We start from the raw sequence: 23,415 nt of genomic DNA, 5'->3' as shown, positions 1-23,415 counted from the left end.
AGCCGCATTTTATTTCCAGTATATGTGCATGACAGCACCGCATCGACCGTGAAGTACAGCTATACTTTTGCGTTGCATACATAATAATGCCACTATTACTGCGTTGAATGGAAATACTTTTGTAATTGTTTTTATAACTACTGGGGCAAAACTCCCTATAGCGTACGGGAGCAATTCTAAATCAATTTGGTTGAGAAGTTATTTCACTAGACAAAGAGGCAACATCAAAATCAATCATGCACTGTAACATCACAGTGTCTTCATATTTGCTGTACATGTGATAAATCACGCACTGTGCTCCATATATGTCTTCCTTTTCCACCGCGCACACGGTGGACTTGGCGCGCAAATGGAATCGAAACCTGAGAGTGCTGCGCAGGCTTATAGGTTGACGAATAGAGTCAACGATAGTCGATCCATAGCCAAATGGATGCGCGCGGCGTGCAGCCTGTTGCTTGTGGAGACCGAGTTCGGAGGTTTTTTCTATGGCGTGTTGATTAATGCACGAAGTGTTGTGATCCTCTCTATTGTTGCACACATCTCGCCATGCCTTCTGCGGAAGCTAAACGGTAAGTATCGTCGCAACTGCATGCGATAGGCATTGGAACACACGAACGGGTGACGGGAGTTTCGGACTTCGTGCCACTTTCGCGTCCTTTGTAGTTGGGCAACTGTATAATGTAAGTGCGCTTGGCGATGTAACTGTACAAGATTATGTTGACCTGCAAGCAGTACACGGCTGGCACGCTCCACATGCCCGAGTTTTGTCCACAGTTCGCTCAAGTGAGCCTCCAGCGTCCACGACGGAGGTAGAGGCAAGGGCGTTCCTGTGCCCTACACCGTGACACCTCACTTAAAATCCCCACCATCCACGCGCCGTTGGCGGAAACGTGAATCGAGAGGCTCTAGCTTGGACGATTTTCGGGGTACGTGAGAAAAGTGCTTACTTAAATAAAAGACCAGGGTCACAACTTGTTATGATTGAAAGTGAGAGCAGCATGTGAAGGCATTTGTTTGGCATTGCCCAGCAGCACACAACCTTTTCTCTTTTCTTCTTTTTTTTTCACGTTGCAAATAGCGATATTCTGCGCTAAATGATATCATAATAAACTGTGCTAACGTTCCAAGCCGCTTCTGCCTACTCTTCGTCAAGGAAAGCGGTCTGCCAGGTCAGAGGCCTTCAGTTTGTTTAGTCGTAGTGCTGCGTATAAATCTCTGATCCTTCTTTCGGACCGCTTCTTTCTACTTGCCTGACGTGGCTCTGGACTAGCTGTGCTACCTGCAGTTATGGTTCATAACTCCAGCTGGAGGTCAGCCACAGTGTAGTTATCGAAAGGCAGAGTGGTTGCTAACCACACCGGATCCTTCTAACAATTCCTTTTTGAAAGAAGAACATGTTCAGTATTTAAGGGTCACACTGCGCGTCTTTAGCGCCTTTAATATGCTGTTTTGTATGCAAACATCAGAAGTAAAAAATGGCCTGGAAGGCATCAAGCATAGTCGGAAAAAAGGCTCTTAAAATCTTCACTGCACCCAATTCCGTGAAGTTCAGTGATAGAGCGCACTGATGCTTCAGTAGCCGATGTTATAAAAATTCATTCAAGCTTGCTCAAATGACCTCCGCAGTACATCAGTTCACGAAAGAGGTGAGCAGCAGTTGACGTGTCAAGTGATTCTGCCGTCTGCTGCAACATTCCATTACTTTGGCGTTTTTCGTGTCTTTCTTTTCTTTTTGCACTGGGGTTGCCATGGGAAAAGACTCATACTTACGAAATCACTCATTATCTCATAGGAACAATCCTGAAGCCATCATTCTGTTGTATTCCTTCAAATCAGTATGTTTACTTAAGGACTCAACAGATGTTCACACTGCGTGGCGGAGCATCCACTGCTACTCTGAATTTGTCTTTTATTGCTTACTCGCACTGGAACCTGTCGATGCATATGGGCTCTCCTTACTTTTATGTAGTCATTAACGTCGCATTAGTGCTTTTGTTTATGTGTGGGACTAGCGAGCATTTTCAATTCGTATTACTTTTTCAATACAATTAGGTATCAAGTTCCCACTGGCTTCTCTGCTACCACTGATAGTATTGCCCTCCCAGCTGAGGAAATTTCAGCAGATGAGCACCGCCTCTGGCTCATCCAGACTCCACATGACGTGAGTATGGAAACATAACAAATCAGGCATTGTTGCAACACTGACATCTAGCGTGTGAACTAACGAATGCATTTTATGGCACAACTCATACGTACCACAAACGTCAAAGTAAACGGAGGCTTACAGAGATGAGAAGCAATGAAATAAGAAACATTTTGGCATGTTGTGACATCGTTTTGCTATTGTAACTTGTAATTTAATTTGTCATTTTTGTCATTGTCATGTTGTTTTGGTATTGTAACTTCTCATTTTTCGAATAAATGAAATTCCCAGACTTTGAAAGCTTAATAATTACTGGCTAGCCTCAGAGCGCCCTAGAGAACTTACTATGATAGCTTTTTTGCAAACCAGGTACATTTCTCTGGAGGTGTAAGTGTCATGACACAGAAGGTGGTCACATGGGAGCAGAATGTCAATGTTTTGACACTCACTCCAGCTCTCTCAGTCATCTGCTGTGCTGCTACTCTTTGTTTGGTCTGATGCAGTGGCATAACGGACGGGGAAATGAAACCAAAACCAGTTCTTGGGAAAGCTACTCTAGTAAATTATTTAGGGTGAAAAATACAACGCTTGCCAGTATGCTTTTTAGGGTTTCAAAGGCTTCCATTCATCAATAAAACATAAATTTAAGAGGTTGTGTGAGTACTCCTTTAGTATATGAAACTGTTCTTCCAGTTGTTTACTGGACAATTGCAGCCTGACAAAAATTGAGCTTGTAAGCAGTGTTATAAAAAAATAACTGTTTTGCTCTGTCACATAAACTTTTGTTATTTATGGCAGATCGGGCTTAGTGTCATTTGGCAAATTTGAAATGGAGTGCTAAAATGGACATAGAGTGGCGAGTGTGAGTGTAAGGTACCTGCCATGTAGTGGTGATGTTTGCTCAACAAGAAACACGTAAAACAACTCTTAAGTATGCCTCTTGGATGAGAAGCTCCTGGTAATTTTTCAGCAGGTGTTGCACATGTGACATTTGAGTGTTAATTGTGGACCGTTTTCACTGTCTCTTGAAACAGGTTAAGATTTCAGACCTGGATGGAGTGAAGATTTCACTCCGAGGTGGCGATCATGCTGTGCTCCAAATTGGAGAGAATAGCTATGAATTCACCAGGAACGAGCATCGGGGGGTAAGTCGTGTAGAGATCCAGTTATTAAAGGACTTAAACTCATAACTGTCACATTCTCTTTGGTTTATTCAGGACACTCAGCGGTTGTCTGTTTTGGTACAAGAGGAAGCAGGCGAACAGCTAATGCTTGGTAAGTCTGGTGTGCTCTAACTTTCTTCATATTTGACTATAGTGTAGAAATTATGGTATACCAGGCTATGCAGACCTGCATGTTGAGTTGACAAACCACAGAAAATGCAGACAAGTTCTGTTTACCCATGCTGTAACCAAACGCTACAGTCAGCATCGAATTTTATATCACAGAAGCTGAGAAAAACCTGAATATTTTTGCAGCTAGGGCATGCTGCTTGGTACTTGGATTTCCTTTCTGTACTATAGTGTGTTCAAACAATATATTTTTGCAGTCACAAACTTCTTGGAAAACCAAAACTTTTTGTATCCTGTGGTCAGCAAGCTTTTGACACTATCTGTACCTTTGATTTTTTGCTGTTGCATTCTTGCATTTTGATACCGTGCCGTTGATGATGCTGTAAACTTGGTCTTGATTGGGTTTTGGCACATTGGCCTATTTCGCAGCTTCAGGTGTTTTTTCTGGCATGGCTACTCTCACAAAGAAAGTAGTGTGTCCAGATAAACCACAGGCTCCAAGCCCTTCAAAGCAGCCACGGCTCGATTACTCGGCCCATGAGACTGCCCGACAGCGTTTTATGCCATTTGGGTCAGGTAAGTGCTTTGAAAGCCTACAAAGGCCCTCGAAAAACACAGTTTATAATAATGAGTGTATTTTATGAGTACTCACTTATAAGGGTGGAAATGGAACTAACAATATAAAAAAATAATAAAATCAAATTGAGAGCAGTGTGATCAGCATAGAGAGGCACAACGTTGTTAGAGTCACAAAAAAAGCGGGGGGGGGGGGGGGGGGGTCTATAGACTGATGTGCTAGCTGTAATCAAGGCGAACATATAATTTTTGGTGGGACTTGAAATATTCAGAGTGGCTGCATTTTTAAAGGAAATGAAGTGGTTATACTCAGAAAAACTTGTTGATGGATGGGGTTTTAATGTTCTAACGCAACACAATGGCATGAGAGATGTAATAGTGACCAGCTCCAGATTTAATTTAGGGCTCATGTAGTTCTCTAATGTGTGCCCAATGTTCAGCACACAAGTGTTTTTGAATTTAACCCCTACTGGAGTGCTGCCCCTGCTTCTGGGAATTAAACCCGTTGTGTTGTGCTCAGCAGAAGAATGCCATATTCACAGCAGCAGCTAATCCAAGAGAAAGGAAATGTGGCATTGAAGAACCTGGAATAAAGTCCTGAAATTTGGATATTCCCAGGTCTATAATTAGGGAGTGCAGTTGTGACAACAGAGAAATAACAGGGAGCAATGCGCAAAGTGTTCCTGCCGCATTGGCCTTGCGTTCACCTGATCAATGGCAGTAATGTTGAAAATGCGTATGAGTACTGTCGTATGTAAACGTTGCTGGGAAAAGTGTGCCTAGCACTGTTAAAATGTTTGTGTTTCTCAACAGGGAATGCTGTTCGCATTCATACCTGGTGTTGTTTTACACGTCTGCTGCTAGTCGGGCATGCAATGTAGAAATTGCCATTTGTGTGGTTGTGTATGCCATAGCGTGGTGAATGTGTACTGTGGTGCTAAAGGCCCGAGACCGTTAATGTCGCCTTCCATTTGCAGCATCATGACAATCATGTATTGTCAACCAAACAAATAAAACTATGGTGATTAATAAAATGGTTTTATTAGAGGTTGGCTCGAAGGCCTATGAATAAAATAATGCTCTCTGAAGGATGCTGCAGAGGTTTGTCATTTCCCAATGGCTATGGAATGCTGCTGATGAGCATGAGGTCGGGGGATGGCACGGAGTCGAACTCATGCGCTGTGGTTTTGCAGGCCATAAAAATCAACCTATAGCCCTGCACTACAGTGTCTTACTGTTGCTTTGGGGCATTAAATCCCATTAATAAATGAAATCAGTAAAACATTTTTCATTAGTGTCTCGAACGCAGGCACAACAGGAAAACCAAATAAATTATTTGTCCCACTTGCACGTGATTTGTTCTGAGCATCCTCCTCCTAAGAGCATTCGGTGTGTCTAGAATTCCTCATGAAGCCGTTTCCGTAAAAGGTAATGAGAGAACAGTTACAAGTATTTCCTTTATTCAGGACTAATTTAGAACATTTTAAAGAGAGTGCAAACTAAATAACTTCTGAACTTTATATGTGCATACTGATGATACCTCATAATTGCTGGTTATTTGACGAAGAATTGCTTAACCCTTTCTATTTTTTTTCTCTCTGTTCAGATAATGTGGTGACTATCAGCAAACGACGCAAGGACAAGGTGGAGAAGGTTAAGAAATGCAAGAAGTCCAAGAAGTGATCTGCTTTCTCTGGGAAAATACATTAAACATAGTTTTGAAGGACATCCAGGCATAAGGCCAAGTGCTTGATGGTGAAATTGTACAGACCAGGTCTGCTGACGGAAAAGCAGCAACAATCTTAGCTGCATAAGATGCTGCAGTGTGGAATAAATATGTAAATATGCTGGAATAATTTGTTGTGCTGACAACAACTGGAAGCTTTAGTTGTGTTCTTTATCTTTGTTTAGCACACACTTAATCACCCACTCTGGACATGTCATCTGATAAGCATTGACTATGCCATGGGTGGTGCCATTTTCTGATGCCAGAAAAGCTAGTTCATGAAATAGGTAGGATGCATAGTTGCCAGTCTTTATTATTCCAAGAGGTAAGCTGTAAGAGGTAAGTGCCCGTGCTAGCTGCCTCAAAGAGTACGATCATCTGACTCCACCTTTCCCTTTGCATCAGAGCATTGTCTGCTCATTTGGCTCCTTGCTACCTTCAAATTCGGAACACAATCTTCGGCAACAATCTTAAAGCAAAGCTTTCTTTGCCCCTTCCCCGGGATTTGTCATCATTTCTTTGCTGGATATATTTTTTGCGGATATGTATAGACAACTTGGGGCACTGCTGTCCTGCATGCAGACAATTTGGGTAGGTCTACATGGCATGGGGTACGTGCCCTTCTTGGCCATCTGTAGTGTAGCCTACTAGATGTGCCACTGCGAAACGAGTGGTATGAAGCCTTAGATATATTTAGATATGTGTCTCGCTTCTCTATGCATGCATTTCCCATTAACATTCTTCGTTTGGCAAGCATCGTACATCCATCTCCATTTTCCTTGTGGAACAGCCGGCTAATGGCTAAATGTTACGAGGCTAGTTGTGCTGGTGTTCCACTACTGGTGCTACCTCGCTAATTCAAACAAGCTTCGCGTCATTAAGATTCCAACATTGTACTGAATCAACTTTTTTCTTTTTTTTCCTTTTACACAAAGGGAAAACCTTCTTCCTTCCTCAATTTGCAGTCTTGCTCACAACATTGGCCACTGGATGTCTACAGCTTGTTAGTATGATGTCTGAGTCAACAGACAAGCAGTAAAAAGAGGGGAAGTCCGCTACCGGGAAGCGTGGTTGACAGCGGAAGCAGCCGAGGATGGAGAAAGAAGTGAACAGAACGGGGATCAGTGTTTTCGTGAATCGAGCGAGGAGAATTGAGCTAGATTGAAGTGAAGACATTGTAGCAAAATACCAAAAGAAAGCTTCTCGTATAAGCGATTCCAACATATGCATTTTTTTTTTTTTGATACCAAAGAGAAAACTCGCTTCAATAGTCTGCAAAACGTGGTTTGAATTAAGCTGTTGCGCAAAATGAGGGCAGCACTTTTCATCGCCGTGCCATCACGCTGTGTCCCTTGCCGCAGCATGAAAAACAAGCACGATTACAACGATAAAGTTCCCTGGTTTTTCAGTGCTGTCACGTGTGCACAGCTCATTTACTGACCAAATGAGTGGACTCATTTAGGGCTGTTAAAAAAGCGCGCGCAATTTTACGTCATTGTGCTGGTGGCGGTACCTGGCGGTGCCTTTGAGTGGATGACGCCGCCGTATAGGCCTATATGTTCACGCAGTAATATTAACACCAATGCTAGGCTAGCAACACACTGCCTGTTTAATCTCTGATCGTGTTTTGACAGGCATTAAAAAGTATGCAAACTGGCATGAAAAAGGAAAAAATGAAAAAGCGCACCAGTAGCGCACTGCTGGCAGAGCGGCGAAAGTGAGAAACACTGGTTGTGGAGCACGCTTCAAATGTGTTTGTTTGCGTCGGTAATGAACGCACAAATATATGCCTCTCAATGTCATTCACGTCATTGCGTGGAATCGGTCGAAACACTACGGCCGATTACTCATGCGGTGCACTGCCGATGACTCGTAGAGGAAAGAAAGAAAAAGACGGGGTCACGCCCATGTTCGTCGTGTGTTTTGGAACACCACAGTAAACAAAATGGCCGCCAGTTTGCTGTAAGCAGCGCGGAGGAGCGCATGTGCAGCACTCAGACGAGTCGTTTTCCTTTGCCGAGGCTTAGAAATAAAAGCCGTCCTCCAACACACCTAAGTTCCATTGTGATTTCTGTCGACATGATTGCTTTACATGGCTGTGGACTGCAGTGAATTTCCCCTTCGCCGCTACTTGCTAAACTTCGTGCTTTTCGTCGCCGAGTTTATTCAGACAAGCGTACGCCCTAGTAGCAAGATGCTCTACCTCGAAGACTACCTCGAGAGTGAGTATAATGCGAGATATATATTTTTTTTTTCGCTTTCGTAGCGTTCATGGTTCATCTTTCTTTCGAGCTGTGTAAACGCTGCACTCGTAAAATGTTCTAACACGAGTGCTTCCGTCGTTCCAAGCGCGCGCATTCTAACCTGACTTGCTGCAGTGGTAGTTTAGAGTTTCAAGTAAGACTCGCCCAAGCCTCTAATTGGTCTATTCTCACTGTTTATTTCTCTCTGCAGTGATCGAGCATCTGCCTCAAGAACTTCGAGACAGGTTCACGGAGATGCGAGAAATGGACCTCCAAGTTCAGAGTGAGCTGTACTCTGACTGTTTGCTGTCCGCAACTTCGAACGGAGCGCGTAATGCGAACATCAATAAAAGACGCGTAAATTCGTGTGCTACGCGACATTTCTGACGGAGTCCGTAGTTAACAACACAAAAGCTGGAAACTGTTGAAAGTTGAGTTCCTCTGCGAATCGAAACAGTGTCCCAAGCTGTGGTTCAGCTTTCTTAATGTGCTGAGATGCGTAATATCATGGGTAATTAAACTGTCATGTAGCATCTGCTTTTTAGTGATACCTAGCCTGTCCGTGTAATTCTAAAACAAACATTATAAAGGAAAATAACCAATTTCCCCCCAGAACACTGAAGCAACATTCCATACATACTGTGTGCATTGGAAATATTTTTTTCCTTGATTGCAACTTGGAAGTTGACCGCGAGGTATAATCTCACTAGTTGTTACTGGTACAAGTTTTATACCCCTCGCCCCGTGTTCGTCTTGGCATGTTGGTACAGTAGGCAGTCCTGACACTTGTACCATTAAAGCTTGTATTGCTGTTCTATGAACTGTGTTTGGTAATTCTTTTTACTTCAGAGTACGCTGAAAAGGTACTTTAAAGGACAGAGACATATTATGTAGACAACAGTTAGTTAAGAAGTAGTCGAACAAGGAATGTCACTCTACCCAACGTCTGAACAAGGAGGCTTGTCATCATCGGAGCAGCAACTTCTTTTTTTAGCAGCACTTGTGTATACGTAGTTCACTTTCTCACGCCCTCAGTAGTGCATGAGAACACACACTAAGAATTGTTAGCATCCTTTGGGGCTTATCTTGTCCCACAACAATAATTGTCATCTATCTTGTGTGCCTTTCCTTTCTCTAACGCTGGTTGCCCTGTACTTCTGGGTCGTGAATGGCATGTGTATTATCAAGGTGGCATTGCATTCTTGACAGGAATATACTGAGTACAGAGCTTTCAAGAAAGGAATCGCAAGCAAGGCAGATGACGAATGTTGTGGGACTAGATAAGCCCCAAAGGGCGCAAACTTTTTTTAAGAGAGTGAGCAGGTGCGTTGACTGTGGTGAGGGAAGCCAAAGTGTTAGGGGTTGTTTAGTAGTGATAGTGAGGGAAAGAGAGTGAATAAACACATACGAGAACGGGTGGGAGTACTGCTATCAGTTATACCAAGAAGTATAGGCAACAAAAATGAAAAATGATCTACATGCCTAAGGCTCTGTTTTAAAATAGTAGTCACTTTAGTAGTCTCAGCTTTATTAAATTCCTGTTTATTTATTTATTATTATTATTATTTTTCAGATGCCATGGACAGCTTGGACGAGCGAGTCAAGCAGTTCTTTGCAAATGCCCGAAAAATGAAGCCCGAACAGCGAGACTTGGACTTTGACAAGATTCGAAAGGTGGTGTCATCACCCCTGAGCAAAGCTTAAGAAAGGAAAAAAAAAAAGACCATGCGCTTTTTTCTTTCTTGCCCCCTGAAAGGTTATTTTATTTATGTAGGTACACTAGCAGTCTCGCGAGAGATCATAGCAGAAAAAGGTTTACAGCAAGTATGTGCATGTGAACAATAAATCACAATAATGTCAACAATGTCACATTGGAAGTTTCGTTAATGCTTTGTCATGGCTCATTTTCGCACTAGTGTGCTGCTTGTCTGGCAGCAAGCAGCACATGAGAGAGTGAGCAGTGGTTCAACATTGTGCTCATGACATCTCATTGTTGCAGGACTATTACAAGGCGCTTGAAGACGCAGATGAGAAAGTGCAGATAGCAAACCAGATTTATGACCTGGTGAGTTGATATTGTGTGTTTTCTTAAGCAAGTTGACTGCAGCTTATTAAATCATCTGTGTTTTGATCTGACTTTTGTCTTTCTTTGTCAAGAGCTACTATTGCCATCACTACTCATGGAGCAGATAATAGAAATCATCAACATGTCGCACTGTGTTCACCACGCCGCTTAATTTGAACCATTTCCTGCCATATGCAAATTGTTTTAAATAATACTTTAGTCGTATAAACTAATTTAGTGTTTGTCATCATTGACCCATTAATAAATGTTGTTTTGGTTAAAATATGACTGGTCTTATTAGATACTACTTAGATAAAAACTGCTTTATTCTGCAGCACATGCCTGCCTGTTGACCTGGCTTCTCCTGGCCTGCGCTATTCTTCTCCTCACTAGTTAGTTCTTGCATCTGGCTTCTTACAGTTCTTGCAGGAGTACACATTGTTACATTTAAATTGTTTCTCTATAATTAATTATTGCTTTCTGGCATTCATCCACTGAGGTTTGGGCCCTATCATTGCTGCTGGTATTATGTTCCATGCATCCTGTCACAAACACATGGCCGGCTTTCTGCACTGGGATATTGCCATGTGACGTGTTCACTTTGTTGCTTTGTCATGCCGATGCATCTTCTTATTGTTTCATATATCGAAGTGCAAGTTCTTGCATTACCAGCGCATGCGACCAGTGTGATTTCAAAGCGGTGCCGTTTTTGCTTTATGTCAGTGTCTTCAGCTCAAAGCTTCTAGCTCCTTTGCGAACATTCGCTGCGGTATACGCAGGCCATCGAGAAACTTCTCCGTTATGTACAAATAGCGGCCAGCCAAAAGCCACTTCAGTTCCAATTTGCTTAAGACTACTATGCTTGACACGATCGTCACTGCAGATTTAGTTCATTTGTTTGTGGGCACAAGTTTGCCCAACAAAGTCCTTCTTTTTATTCAGTTAACTTCTTTGTTGATGCCTTGTTCCTATACCATGTGGCAAAGTGTAACCTCATGGCTCTGGATGAGCATCGTTATCTGAGGAACCACCATATTGTCCTGTCTGTTTTGACAGTGTGTGTCTCAACTGTGGCTCAGGTGGACCGTTACCTGCGACGCCTAGACCAGGAGCTTCAAAAGTTCAAGATGGAGCTAGAGGCAGACAACGCAGGAATCACGGAGGTCCTTGAGAGGCGTAAGGCCACTGAATGGTTTTTGTTGCACCTGGTTATCCACAATTGACCTGTAGTGCATGGCAGTGACATGACACAAAGATAAAGGCACCGCAAGAAACTCAGCACTACACCATCAATAGATTTTTTGGTTGAAACGATCGATTATGCATACAGAAAGTTAAAGGGCCTCTCATGATGTTTGGACATTGCAAACAGACAAGCTTGGTGTGTAGATGAAACAGTGACGATTGTATCTGCAAAGTATATTACTGATGTTCACCCAAAAACAGCTGATAATTCAAAGAAAAGCCAGCACACCCTTCTCAAACAATCCGTTCTCCCTGCCTGCAGAGATGCCAGAGACACGGTGCTTCTGAGTCATGTCTGTTCTACCTGCAGTTCACAATTAGCCTGTGGCACCGAGAAGAATTTGGTGATTTCTGTAAAACACGGAGTGTACAAAACTGTCACCAGAAATATGCCTTCCAGTAAGAAAAGAAAGGAAATGAAAAGGAAGTCAAGCGTTGCTTCACAAACCTTTCAGGCGCCAATTAATTTGGCCCACTGAAGATTTAGTCTTGCCACATTTCTTGCACCTTAAGAATCGCCAAAAGTGTGCAGCCATAGCGCAGATTAAGAATTTGCAATACTTTGGCAAGTTTTTCCCAAGTTTACAGAATGTAGACTCTGTGCGAGATTTCTATACAGGACCCACTGTGGTATCCCATTGGCTATGGAGTTGCGCTGCGAAGCGCAAGGTTGAGGGTTCAAATCTCGGCCACCACAGTTGCATATTGATATGGCGAAAATGTAAGGAATTCTCAAGTGTAAGGAAGCCCAGGGTGTCAAGATTAATTTGGGGACCCCCTGACTACAGCGTGCCTTGTAATCGGATAGTGGTTTTGGCTCGTAAAATCCCACAATTTAATTTGTCAAGTGCATGAGTAATAAATCACTTTTTATTACAATGTTCTTTATATTATATTTCTTTTTTAATTTGGGTTTACCTTGTTGTCTAAATTTGATGCCAGGAGACAACATTATCTAGGAGCATTCATGTTCCCATACACATAATTACGCAGAGATGCTGTCTTCCTAGATGTCAAATTAGACACCTTTGCTCTCTGACACACATTGGAACACACTTGGAGGATTTCTCGCGATCTTCTGCAGCTCATGCAATGGGTTCTCTGTCCATTCAGGGTCCCTGGAGCTGGACAAGCCACCACCATCCACAGTTAAGGCTGAAAGTAAGTGTTCCTTGGCCCAATAAATAGTGTTAGGATTCCTCTTGCTCAATTAAGTTCCCTTTTTTTTTGCACACTCTTTTTGCAACTAGCTGTCCTAGTGATGATATGGGTGGATTGCTGCATAGGGCCCTGATGAGGCAGGAAAGGGTAAAAACTTGAATAGAGTCATTACAACAAAGGTGCATTAATGATAAATGTTATCTGAGCTGCATTAGTAAGTTGTTCTTCAATAATGCTAATCAAGCCACATTCACCGGGGGATGAGGTTTGGTGAGCCTGAAGAGATGGGTGGTCATGCCTTCTTGAAGTTACCACACCAGCCAGCTGTGATGTCGTGGATTTTAGTGGCATTTGCTCGGACCTAGTTAACTTATTATGAAATATGAATAATGAGGGGCTACATTGTGTTTTAAAAGAGCCAAAGACTGAACATGGTATATTTCGAAAACATTAAGTGTACCGCAATGGCCCAAATACAAAAAACTAATTTGAAATCCGTGGCATCGGACAAATGAACCGTTGCTGGGGTCTTGGTGTAAAATTTAAAAGATGGGACTTTGTTGTTCCTTCCGTATTCTAACAACTGCCATATTGCTACAAAATAAAGAAAATAGTTTTGAAAGAATACTTTACTAGTCTAAGCTGATATAGTGTTTCTCTTTAGTGTCCCGTCAACTTGACCTTCCATTTACATTTACACCAGTATGCATTTACACCTCAATATAACAGACTTCAGTATAATGAAATTCTCATTATAACAAAGTATCAACTTTTTATAACTTCTTGTCCATAGAACACCGTGTATTTAGAACCTCAATTTAACGAAGTGTTTATTTACGATTTCAATACAGTTAAACCTCGGTATAACGAACTTCAGTATAACAAAATTCTTGATATAACAAAGTATTTTGCTTTTCCTAACCTCTTGTCTATAGAACATCATGCATTTAGAACCTAAATATAACGAAGTGTGTGTGTGCGATTTTAATATAACGAAATTTCACTGAGGCCGCAGAGGAATGCTGTGGCTATAAATTGAAATGTCCGCCGATGCAGATGGTCAAATGATTGAATTATAAGTGGTTGCTTGCGAGCTCACCTCTCAAATCACACGCCACACAACAAGAGTGACTGCTGAAGTGGAGCGGCATAATGTTCCGTATAAAGTCGAAGTGTGATAATACCCTATCGTGACCTGTGCACCGTGTGCTTTAGGTGCCGGTGAAAGTGTGTGAGGTTGAGAGAAGGTGGCGGCTCCGCGCCCTAGTGCCGCCTTTCCGCATGAGTAAAGGGAAAGAGGGAGAGGGGCGTGAGCTCGCGGTGACGCGATCAAGCGTACGTGAGGGGGGGGGGGGGTAAGCTTGCGAATGTCTCTATTTCTGGCGCACGTCTCTTTCTCGTCTCGGTCGGTCGTGGCTGCGCATGGTTGTAATTGCGGCTTAGCACATATGCAGTCGTGCACCCTGCTTTAGAACCACGCTAGTCTGCCGCGTGTGCAAAGAGTGGGTGTGTCGAGACGGCGTAGCATCATTATGTCAGCTGTCTTCCCACACGTTTAGTATTGGAGCTTGTGTAATCTCGAGTTTCGGTGACCCGTTAGAGTGAGAGACAGACGAAGTGTTCGTTTCCCCGCTGCCGGTGCTTTTTATGATAGCGTGGTCCCAGCACAGCCGGCGCTATGAGCCACGGGTGCGGAATGCATGCGAAAGCGTGGTTGGCGTACTGCCGATGTGGAGATATCGACGTGGCATGAACCGTATCATCCGTCGCCGACACCGAAATTCATAAAAATGAATTGTTTTTCTCATTCAAATTTGCTTTTTTTCGATTGCGTGATAATTCAGAAAATTCTGCGGCCCCTTTCCTTGTAACAAAAATCGACTGGCAGCTGTACTTATTTGCACAAAAGATGGAATTTCAATATAACGAAATTTACATATAACGAAGCGAGTGGGCGATTTTACCGAGGTTTGGCCATGACTTGTGGCGGCGTACGATTTATTTAGGTTTACCATTATTGTTGACATGGCACGAAGCCATGTATTTCGTTGCTGACTCTCAAATTCAACAAAACAGATTTTTTTTTTTCATTTCAGTTTGCTTTTTCCGAATGGTCAATAATTCGGAAGAAATTGCGGCCCCTTCCGTTTAAAAATATCTATCGGTGACTATCCTTATTTGCATAAACTTAGAGGGTTGAATTTCGGTATAACGAAAGTTTGAGATAACAAATTGAATTGCCAATTTTACAGACTTCATTATATTAAACTGTGTAAATGATGCAGGTAACGGCAAATTGTTGCATATAACAAAGCTAATCTGAAATTTATCTCACTGAGATTAGCATGGGAAAAATATCTCCTTATAATCAACATCAGATGTAATGAAGTAAAGTTGGATGCAAATTTATAACGAGGTTAGACTGTAGTACTTGACCTCAATGGACCGTTAAATCTGGTAGTTCATTATGTGTGGGCAGTTATAAAGCTGACTCAAATCTCGCGTGTTCATTTATAATGCCATCCAAGCAGAAGTACTGTTGAATTCTGAATCATGATGTGCGTCATGGTACTGGAAAGTACTGACACGAGTTCCTATTTTCAAAGCTTGATGAAGAAATTTATTTTAATAGGGGGTGTCCCAGCTGAACAGATGGTATCTCAGCTACTGCTTTTCACACACAAAGAAAGAGCCCTTGATAGGTTCACTGGGGACTTGTACATGTAGTTAGGGTTTTACCGGTGCAGTGACACCATAAACCACAAAGCATTGGGTGGACAGGAGCAGCATATGAAGCAAAGTGACTTGCTTGATCCAGTGGAATGAGAAATACTATTAGTACAATATTAATGCAATGAACAGAGATATAAGCAGTTATCAAGTATGATGAACTATATATATTTAAAATGTCTCTTGCTGATACCAGCACATAACGAATATGTGCATATAACTAATATAATGTAGGTATTTTCTTGCCAGACAGGACGTTGTTTGACTGTATACCCAATAGGTACATAGAAATTAACTGTATGAAATAGTTAAATTACACATGGGGGAAAGAAAATATGGGTGTGCAGGCAAGATTTGAAGTTTATGGGGTGCGAGGTCTGAGAAAAGCAGGATTTGTCCAGAGCCTGGACACAGTCTGGATTTCAAATGTGCGAGGTGTTGCCAGTCTATGTGACCAACATACATAGTGTTGCGCTGCTTTAAGGGCTGCAGACTGAAGCTGAGCTGACATGCAACTTTTTTGTAGAACCAGCATCCTGAAAATTTATGACGCAGCTTGTGTACTGTTATAAAGATGACTGTTTGGAAGCACTCAGGGTTAATTATTGCGATAAGCCATCTCTCCCCCCCCCCCCCCCCCCTTCTTTTATTAACTCTGCAAGTGAAATGTAAAGGTATAGGCAAATAAAGGCAGTGTTCATAATTTCTCCACTTTCACTGTGGTAGCTCCAAAATTATTTTTCCAAGAGTACAGTGTTTCAGTGACACTGGCATTGTTTCGTTTTAGAATGATTGTAGCTTTGTCCAAGTAGGTGTTGTAGATTCAGCAACTGGCACAGCGTAAATTAGGATGAGGCTGAGGAAGTGTTCACTAAAGACTACTGACTCTTGAAGGACTGTTTCTTCTGAAAGCATGCGCATGCAGTGAAATTGCATGAGTGAAAGGAGTACTTGCATGACATTTTTTCATTTCATTTGTTTTTTTGTTAAACAGGGTATCGAACAGAAATTGAACCGAAAACTGGTAACAACTTAAATTTGTTCGAACCAAAAGTGAACCGGGACATCATTTTTGTTTCACTCCAGTGTGAAACAAAAAGGAAGAAATGGTTCTCATTTCAGGTTGGCCGCCTGTTCTGGAGCTTTTCATACATGCATTGCCTACATTTGTGGCTGAACTATGCTAACTCATTTGTATATACTTACCATCTCCCCACGATTTACCTTAGGAAAAAATACTAGAAAGTGCAGTAGCACCCTAAATAATATAGTAAACACAGATATAATGAATTATTGCTTACAAATTAATAAATATAACATGTTTCATACCAATATCATTGCATAATGAATATACATGCTTAAAACAAATATTAGGTATAGCAAAGGTATTTTCATGTCGAAGGCAAATTTGTCATAAGGATGTTCATCTGTACTTGTTTTTATTATGAACCAGTTTTGGTTTCCCTAACCAGGAGGTGGATGCATCATGATGTCACAATACAGTGACCGGCTTCCTTCCTGTGATTGCTGCAGGAGCCATACATGAGCTTAGCTGGGGAAAAATGCATGCAGGCCTCTTGATAGTACCTTGGAAACAGCTTGTGCAGCTCAAATGGACAACACGTATAGGAAACACAAACAATGTACACGAGTTTCTATACATCCCGTCTATATTTGCACTGCACAAACTCAGTTTTGAAAAACAATGTATGCACCAGCTAGCCCGTGAACGAATTCTCTTGGTGGTACACTGAATCGTGTACTGCTGACTTTGTGTAACCCTCTACACTTGTGTCCGTTGACTGCAACGCCTTGTGCTCCTTGCGCAGAGCGAAAGCATGTCGCAACCTCATTGGGCGGCTCTTCAACGAGCAGCTGCGGGCAGCCACCCGAGAAGCGCCAGGCCACGGAGCGGGTCCTCCCACTGGCCAGCGAAGTGCCCAGCGGGCGCCCTGCGGCCGCTGCCGTAGGTGCTGCCGCGAGCACGGCGCCACTGGCACCTGCCGACAGGCTGCTCATCCCACCTTCGGCTCTCACTTACGGCCTGGGGAGCAACGCCATTGCTGCTGCGGCATCACAGGCCATCGCTGCTACACAGCAGGTGGGGTGTCGATATACTTGAAAATACAGTGTGAAAATGGGACGGAAGCAACAGCTGTCGAGAATGGGACGACATCGTCTATCAACTCTCTCTCTCTCTCTCTTTTAAACACGAATATGGGGATACCACACAGATTTGTGTAAGAGCTGCACTTCTATTTTTTCACAATTTTGACGAGGTGTGGTCCTTACAAGGGACCGAACCTGTTGGTGAAAATTGTGCGGGCACAGCCGGTGACTTGTGCGCACCCCGGATCCCTGGATTTACCATTGCATCAGAGGTCAGCGCGTAGCTCACGCCATCTAGTAGCGACACACGGAAGTATGCAGCAGATGAAAGTTCGGCGATGCGCGTGCACGCAGCAACGGGGCACCGATTGCAATTGCTTCGCTGCCAAGTTGGGGGTGCGCCTTTTACACGGGTGCAGCCCTTGCACAAGTCTATATTGTATGTACATTAAGGGCTGACATGTGCTGAAAAGGTACAGCCACATTGAATTTAGATAAAAGCTAGCGACACTAGCCTAAAGGACATTGGTTTGTTAACTCAATTAGACCTCAGTGTATAGGGTGCAGAAAAATTACATAAAGTGAAAAATTTGCCCTGTAAACACAGAAAACGCGAATGCTTATTGTCTGCCTAAATCTTATTCATGCAAATCATTGTCTCGTCTGTTGATCAAACAGGCCTTCACTTTATTTCGTTTCGTTGCCGCATACATGCTGGAGATGGTGTCTTCATAGTTCGCCTAGCGATACTCCATTTCTTACTTAATAACCACTTTGTGTATTACAACTATGGATAAATAACTAAATAAATAAATAAATAAGCTACAACATGTGGACTTAAGGTTATGTCCAATCGCGTATCATTTGTGCACTTTTGTGCTTCCGATATGTGATGTACTATGTTTTGGTTGCGAGTGTAAGCGGTGTACTGTGGCCACCTGCACAAATGTGCCGCTCCACTCTTTTGCTGGTAAAGAAGGTTCAGATCTGCGACCCCTTTCATGTAATAAATGTGTCATATATTGTGACATAAAAATATCACAATGTTATATTGAATTGTGCACATATACAGTCGAACCAGTTTACAACAAAATCAATTAGTTCTGTGTTAAGTGGTCGTTATAGCAGTAGTTTGTTGTATATGGACTCACCCTTAACAACACCCAAAAGTTAACAGCACTGAAGCTGGCATCAGCAGTTACGATTCGGTAGCACTTTGGTCTCAAAACCAGATTTTCAGTGCCATTTTTATTCCTAGTACGTTCTTGCACCTAGCTGCAAACTTCTGCTAGAATGGCCATCTAAAAAACGAAATGATGCATCGTATAGCTTTTTAAAACACCGCCCGGTTCCAATCACCTGGCATTTTGGGACTGCAAGTGCAGCCGCCATTTTTTATTTAAGAATTTGTGATATATTTTACTACCAGCGGGACATGTCTGTACTCTGCACAAGAGAGCGAAGTGTTTTAGTTGGCTGGAAGCATAAACTTCGGAGACTACTTCGGCATGTCGCCATTCCTTGAAGGTCTCGAGACATCATGGTCTCTACATTACAACTGTGCGTCAGCTGTGCAGGAGCCGTACAATTACATTGTCTATGTTGCTTTGGGCAAAAAAAAAATGCGACGTTCGAAAGGTAAAACGTCCTCGCAAACAGTTGTCAACAATCGGCAGCACGTAAACGAATCACTGCTGAACAGTGATCTCCTGATAATGGCGTAGTAACCGATTTTGTGACATTGCGTGGTGACAGCTCATAGTGCAGTGTTCTTGCTGACTCAGGCTGCGTCGACAGGAATGCTTGAGTGGTCGTTGTTCCTGTGGTGGAAGAACATTGACATTTGTTCCAAATGGTTGAAACAGACGTAATGCATGTGATGCTGCACAGATAATTTCAAAAAAAACAAGAGTATTGTGGCATCCGATATCACACAGGCACATCCACCTGTGCACACCCTGCGCCATGCAGTTTATGCTAAGGCACTCCTCCTCCCTGGGTGCGTGACTTGAATGCACATGACCTTCTTCACGGATTCCGAAATCTATGCGTGTTGCTCGCTCATCTTGAAGGCCGTATTATCATCGCGGTTGGACCCGAGTGGGGCACGCGCCGCCGTGCGCCCAGTTTAATCGCATTTTCATGCTTTGGCACTTCGCGTGAGCCCTCTTTTTTCTGCGACGGGGTCCAAAGCTTTCGTTGTAACGGTACGGCGATTTAAAAAAGAATTTTTGTTATGTCTGGAAGCAGGTTCAATAGGCAGGGTCAGAAAATCATAAATGCACTGAAATATGGTCGTTATCACCGACAGATCGTTGTATCTGGGATCGTTATAACTGGTTTCAGCTGCATCTTTCTTTTATGTGTGATGCGCTATTTTGTGGTCTCAGATGCAAGTAGTCTCTCTAGACTGCATAGCATTGCCTTCTGTGTATGAAATGCAGTATGCCGTGTGCTGTGCTGCTGTGTTTTCGCTGCCATTTAGTTTGCTCTTTCTGGGTGCAGATGCAACAAGGTCGGCGCACGGCCAGCCTCAAGGCCAGCTACGAGGCCATCAACGCTTCACTGCAGAGCCTCACCTCCCGAGAGTTCACCATGGGTTCAAAGGACATCGGTTCCCTGACTTCCCTAACCCCACCTCCGGCACCTACGCCGCCGCAAGTCATGGCCAACCCTCCGCCAGCTGCTGCAGTTGTGGCTGCACCCGCAGCTGCTTCAGAACCAAAGCGCTCCTCTTCTAAAAAGTGAGACTCGTTTGGGGCACATCTCGAGCTGTGCGGTCTGGATTATGCAGCCAGCTACTGCCAGTTGCAGCGAGCAGTCGCATTTATTGTCTGAGACAAAATTTAATGCAAGAAAGCACAACAGATGGGCAGTGAAACAGACAGGACATAGCGTTAACTTCGGCTCTTTTTGACTGATCTCGCAATGCAGAAAACGAAACTGCGGCCGTCACCGGTGCCCAACCTACATATGTTTAATTTTATTAGTTATTCTTCTTTTTTTCTTTTTCCACTTAAGTTTGGATTTTAACATGGCCTTTGAAAATGCACCAACTCGCTCACTTTCCTTCTTTAACTATGCTGCATTTGTAGAAATTACGAAGTCTTGGCTTGCCCATTAGGAGCAGCAGGAAAACTGTACTGTGTGTTTACTACATTGTTTATCAGCTGGTACAGTAGCAGTGCTGCTTGTGATATCGATGTTACCAGTAAGCATCTGGGTGCGAGACTGTCTTGGTTGTCTCGAAAGCAGTATTGGCAACCTTTCCTTTTCCTTTTTTAACAAAGTCGCCTGGCCACAGCTTAACACGCTCCAGTTTAGCGAGAAGTCGATAAGGGATGACAATGATGATTTCCTTGTTATATAGCTTGGAATTGCTCCTTACAGTAGCGAGTTGATGTTTGGAATGTAAAAAGGGAAAAACGACTGTTGATTTTCTATTATGGTGTCGCATCTCAAGAAAAGCAGCCTAGAAAAAGCAGCTGTGATCCACCCACATAGCTTACTAATAGGCTCTTAGGCATGTCTTAGAAGTAGTGACAAATGGAGACGCAATTACAATCGATATTGATTAATTCAACCTTGACAGGATCGACGAAATGGGCCGAATAATCCGGCTGGTTGTATGAAGAAGCAGAAAAAAATGGGGCTGATTCATCGGCAGTATTTGCCTCTATCTTAAGATGTCCCCGAATTGAATGTGCATTTGCTTTCTATAGGTTCAAAGTATAAAACTAACCTATGAATGACATTGAAACTCCTAAACAAAGTAGAAATCGAATGTGCACCCAATATTTTAGCAAGAAAAACATAGCACGCTTGTGATTCTGGCAATAAGAAAAAGAGGAAACCAGCGAAATTTATATTCACAGAATCTAAATTTATTTGCTTAATTTCTATCGGCATCACTTTCGGACAGCACTTTATTGCTTTTTATTAAGAAGCACAACATATCACCCTCCATGCGGTCCATAGCTCATTTGGTAGTGTGCATTTATCAGACATCTTTGCAGCAACCGCAAACAGGACTACGGCCCACCCCTAGACTAGTTCGCTAGTTCGTCCTGCGACACAGCAAGAACATGTGATACGACTTGCGGCTACTAGCTCAGAGTGTAAAATAATGTATTGTTTGAATGTGCTTTCACAATAAGACTGAAATACCGTATTCTCGTCGTCACGCTATGCTGGAAAATTTTCATTTTCGACGGGAGATAATTGGTGTTTAAATGCACTCACTGTACCTTAATCACCACCAAGGCAGACGCTGCCGCCATTGGAGCCACGACTGTGGTCACCACTGGGGTCAGACGTGTGTGTGATGAACAGCAAAGTTCGAATTCTCTTGCAAAGACTAGTATTAAGATTGAAATAAGGAACCTTTGGTCCCATAGAAATGTATGGGTGCCGACGGGAACTTTCGGTCAGGATCAAATTAACCTGTCTACTGTATCACCCTGTGCATAAAATGGCCACAACGCATTGAACTCAGCCAAAGTCCCTTGAGGAATTTTGCCAGGGCAATCGTCTGGCTTTTTATTTCTCGAATAAGTCATTAAAAATTATCGCTAAAACTTGCTAAAAGCAAGGTTGTCGGTAAGGTGACTAAAGCTCACAAAATTTATTGACTTATTTGCTAAGTTACCAACACTAGTGCATGTTAAAGAACCCCAAACTGTAGAAATTATTCTGGAGCTGCCTTCCCCATTTCTTTTATGGCATCTCTTTCAGTCAGTTAAAGTGAATCTTTATTCAATTTGATTGGGACTTCATTACAGCCCTCATTCAAGAAGTGACTGTGCTAACTTATGTATTTGTGACTTGCAGGCAGAGTCGGGCATCGAGTCAGTCCACGTTGGCAGCGGCGAGCGAGGACTCTGGGGACTCTCTGTTGATGCTCGGAGGTAGCACAGATGAGGCAAATCTTGACTGGGGTTGTGACCCCAACGAGCCCCGGTACTGCATCTGCAATCAGGTGTCCTACGGCGACATGGTTGCCTGTGACAACGATGATGTAAGTGTGCCTTGGAATTCTCAGAATGAATAGCTGAAAGCAGGGCCAGTTGCTGTTTATTTAGCAATCGGAACAGATGCTTACCATTTAGGTTACATTCGAATGGTCACTTTCGAGTGCTCTTGTCGAGCGGTTTGCATTTAGCTGGCCAAAATTGAGCAATCGGAATACATTTTCGACCTTACCAATATACCGAAGAAAAAATTTTTGACTTCACCAATGTTTCAAAATGTCAGAGTTCAAGTTAATGGCAGTTTACTGTACATAGCGAAGGCTCTCTCAAAGTATCAAAGGCCAATCTCGGAGACCAAACATGTTACGCCCACCATGTTTTTGACACTACCTATTCAGTGTGCTGGATGGACACGATGCCAGAGTTCTCTGCCAGAAACAGTAGTGACACTAGTGACACCACTAGACGCTAGTGCCAAAGTTACGTCTGGTAACTTCTGCAGCAAACTCGATTTTGATTGCAGCGAATGGAGGCATGACTGAAACTGATTCTGGTTCCTTTTCTTTTCAGTGTCCCTTCGAGTGGTTTCACTACCAGTGTGTGGGCATCACACAGCCACCAAAGGGCAAATGGTTTTGCCCCCAGTGTACGTCAGCTATGAAGCGGAGGGGGCGCAAGGATCGCTAAGCGGTTTGCAGAATAAAGGGGACATTGTCAGTGTTGTTGCATCTTGCGCACTGTCTTTCTTTGATAAGGAGCACTGGCACATATTTTTAAAGTTGTAGATAATTTACCACATGCTAAGGCTTGTGGTAGTCATTCCTACACAGCAGCAAGGTAGGTATGTAGGTTAGTCTGACTGGCATATGAGATGACGAGGTTCAGAGCAGCATACATCATGATGCTTCATTTCACATTTACCCTCTGCAGTCCCTATGGTGCTCTGCTGATGAGTGTGAGGTTGTGGGTTTGATTCTCAGCTGCAGCGGTTACACCGGTGGAGTGCATAGACATTTGTGTACTTAGATTTTAATACTGTCAGCATACATTGAGGCGTGAACAGCAACAAGCTCATAACTACATAGAGGTGCGACATGTAATCGACGAGTGGCAGATTTCTAAACATGGAAATGCAGGTGGAACTGGATATGAAAT

The 23,415-nt window shown here is 43.0% G+C and overlaps 2 protein-coding genes across 3 annotated transcripts; both read left to right on the top strand.

The window, feature by feature from the left end:
- The first annotated feature begins 409 nt into the window (after nucleotides 1–409).
- LOC135921020 (uncharacterized) lies at nucleotides 410–5,867 on the top strand. Of its 2 annotated transcripts, none has more exons than XM_065455314.1 (6): nucleotides 410–569; nucleotides 2,053–2,161; nucleotides 3,178–3,288; nucleotides 3,361–3,418; nucleotides 3,871–4,011; nucleotides 5,618–5,867. In XM_065455314.1, the coding sequence occupies exons 1-6, from the start codon at nucleotides 547–549 to the stop codon at nucleotides 5,692–5,694; spliced, it is 519 nt and encodes a 172-aa protein (XP_065311386.1). In that variant the 5' UTR covers nucleotides 410–546; the 3' UTR covers nucleotides 5,695–5,867. The 2 variants fall into 2 exon arrangements, with proteins under 2 accessions (XP_065311386.1, XP_065311385.1); XM_065455313.1 differs by having other exon boundaries at nucleotides 411–569; nucleotides 3,865–4,011.
- A 1,589-nt stretch (nucleotides 5,868–7,456) lies between these two features.
- Ing3 (Inhibitor of growth family, member 3) lies at nucleotides 7,457–22,986 on the top strand. Its single transcript, XM_065455312.1, has 10 exons — nucleotides 7,457–7,959; nucleotides 8,192–8,263; nucleotides 9,554–9,654; nucleotides 9,980–10,045; nucleotides 11,125–11,221; nucleotides 12,404–12,451; nucleotides 17,011–17,282; nucleotides 19,796–20,034; nucleotides 22,121–22,307; nucleotides 22,831–22,986. Exons 1-10 carry the CDS (start codon nucleotides 7,830–7,832, stop codon nucleotides 22,945–22,947), a joined length of 1,329 nt encoding a protein of 442 aa, XP_065311384.1. The 5' UTR covers nucleotides 7,457–7,829; the 3' UTR covers nucleotides 22,948–22,986.
- The last annotated feature ends 429 nt before the right edge of the window (nucleotides 22,987–23,415 follow it).

This window comes from Dermacentor albipictus, chromosome 6 (assembly GCF_038994185.2).
Source record: "Dermacentor albipictus isolate Rhodes 1998 colony chromosome 6, USDA_Dalb.pri_finalv2, whole genome shotgun sequence".
In the NCBI taxonomy this organism is placed as follows: Eukaryota; Metazoa; Arthropoda; class Arachnida; order Ixodida; family Ixodidae; genus Dermacentor; species Dermacentor albipictus.
The sequence above is the reverse complement of the archived record's forward strand: the minus strand, read 5'-3'. Positions and strand labels throughout refer to the sequence as shown.

Bases quoted from the DNA above. Each gene is read 5' to 3' on its own strand.
- LOC135921020 (XM_065455313.1), top strand. From the start codon at position 547: ATGCCTTCTGCGGAAGCTAAACG. The intron at 570-2,052 runs GTAAGTATCGTC...CAATACAATTAG, and splicing joins CCTTCTGCGGAAGCTAAACG to GTATCAAGTTCCCACTGGCT. The intron at 3,419-3,864 runs GTAAGTCTGGTG...CCTATTTCGCAG, and splicing joins AGGCGAACAGCTAATGCTTG to CTTCAGGTGTTTTTTCTGGC.
- Ing3 (XM_065455312.1), top strand. From the start codon at position 7,830: ATGGCTGTGGACTGCAGTGAATTTCCCCTTCGCCGCTACTTGCTAAAC. The intron at 12,452-17,010 runs GTAAGTGTTCCT...CTCCTTGCGCAG, and splicing joins ATCCACAGTTAAGGCTGAAA to AGCGAAAGCATGTCGCAACC. The intron at 17,283-19,795 runs GTGGGGTGTCGA...TTCTGGGTGCAG, and splicing joins CCATCGCTGCTACACAGCAG to ATGCAACAAGGTCGGCGCAC.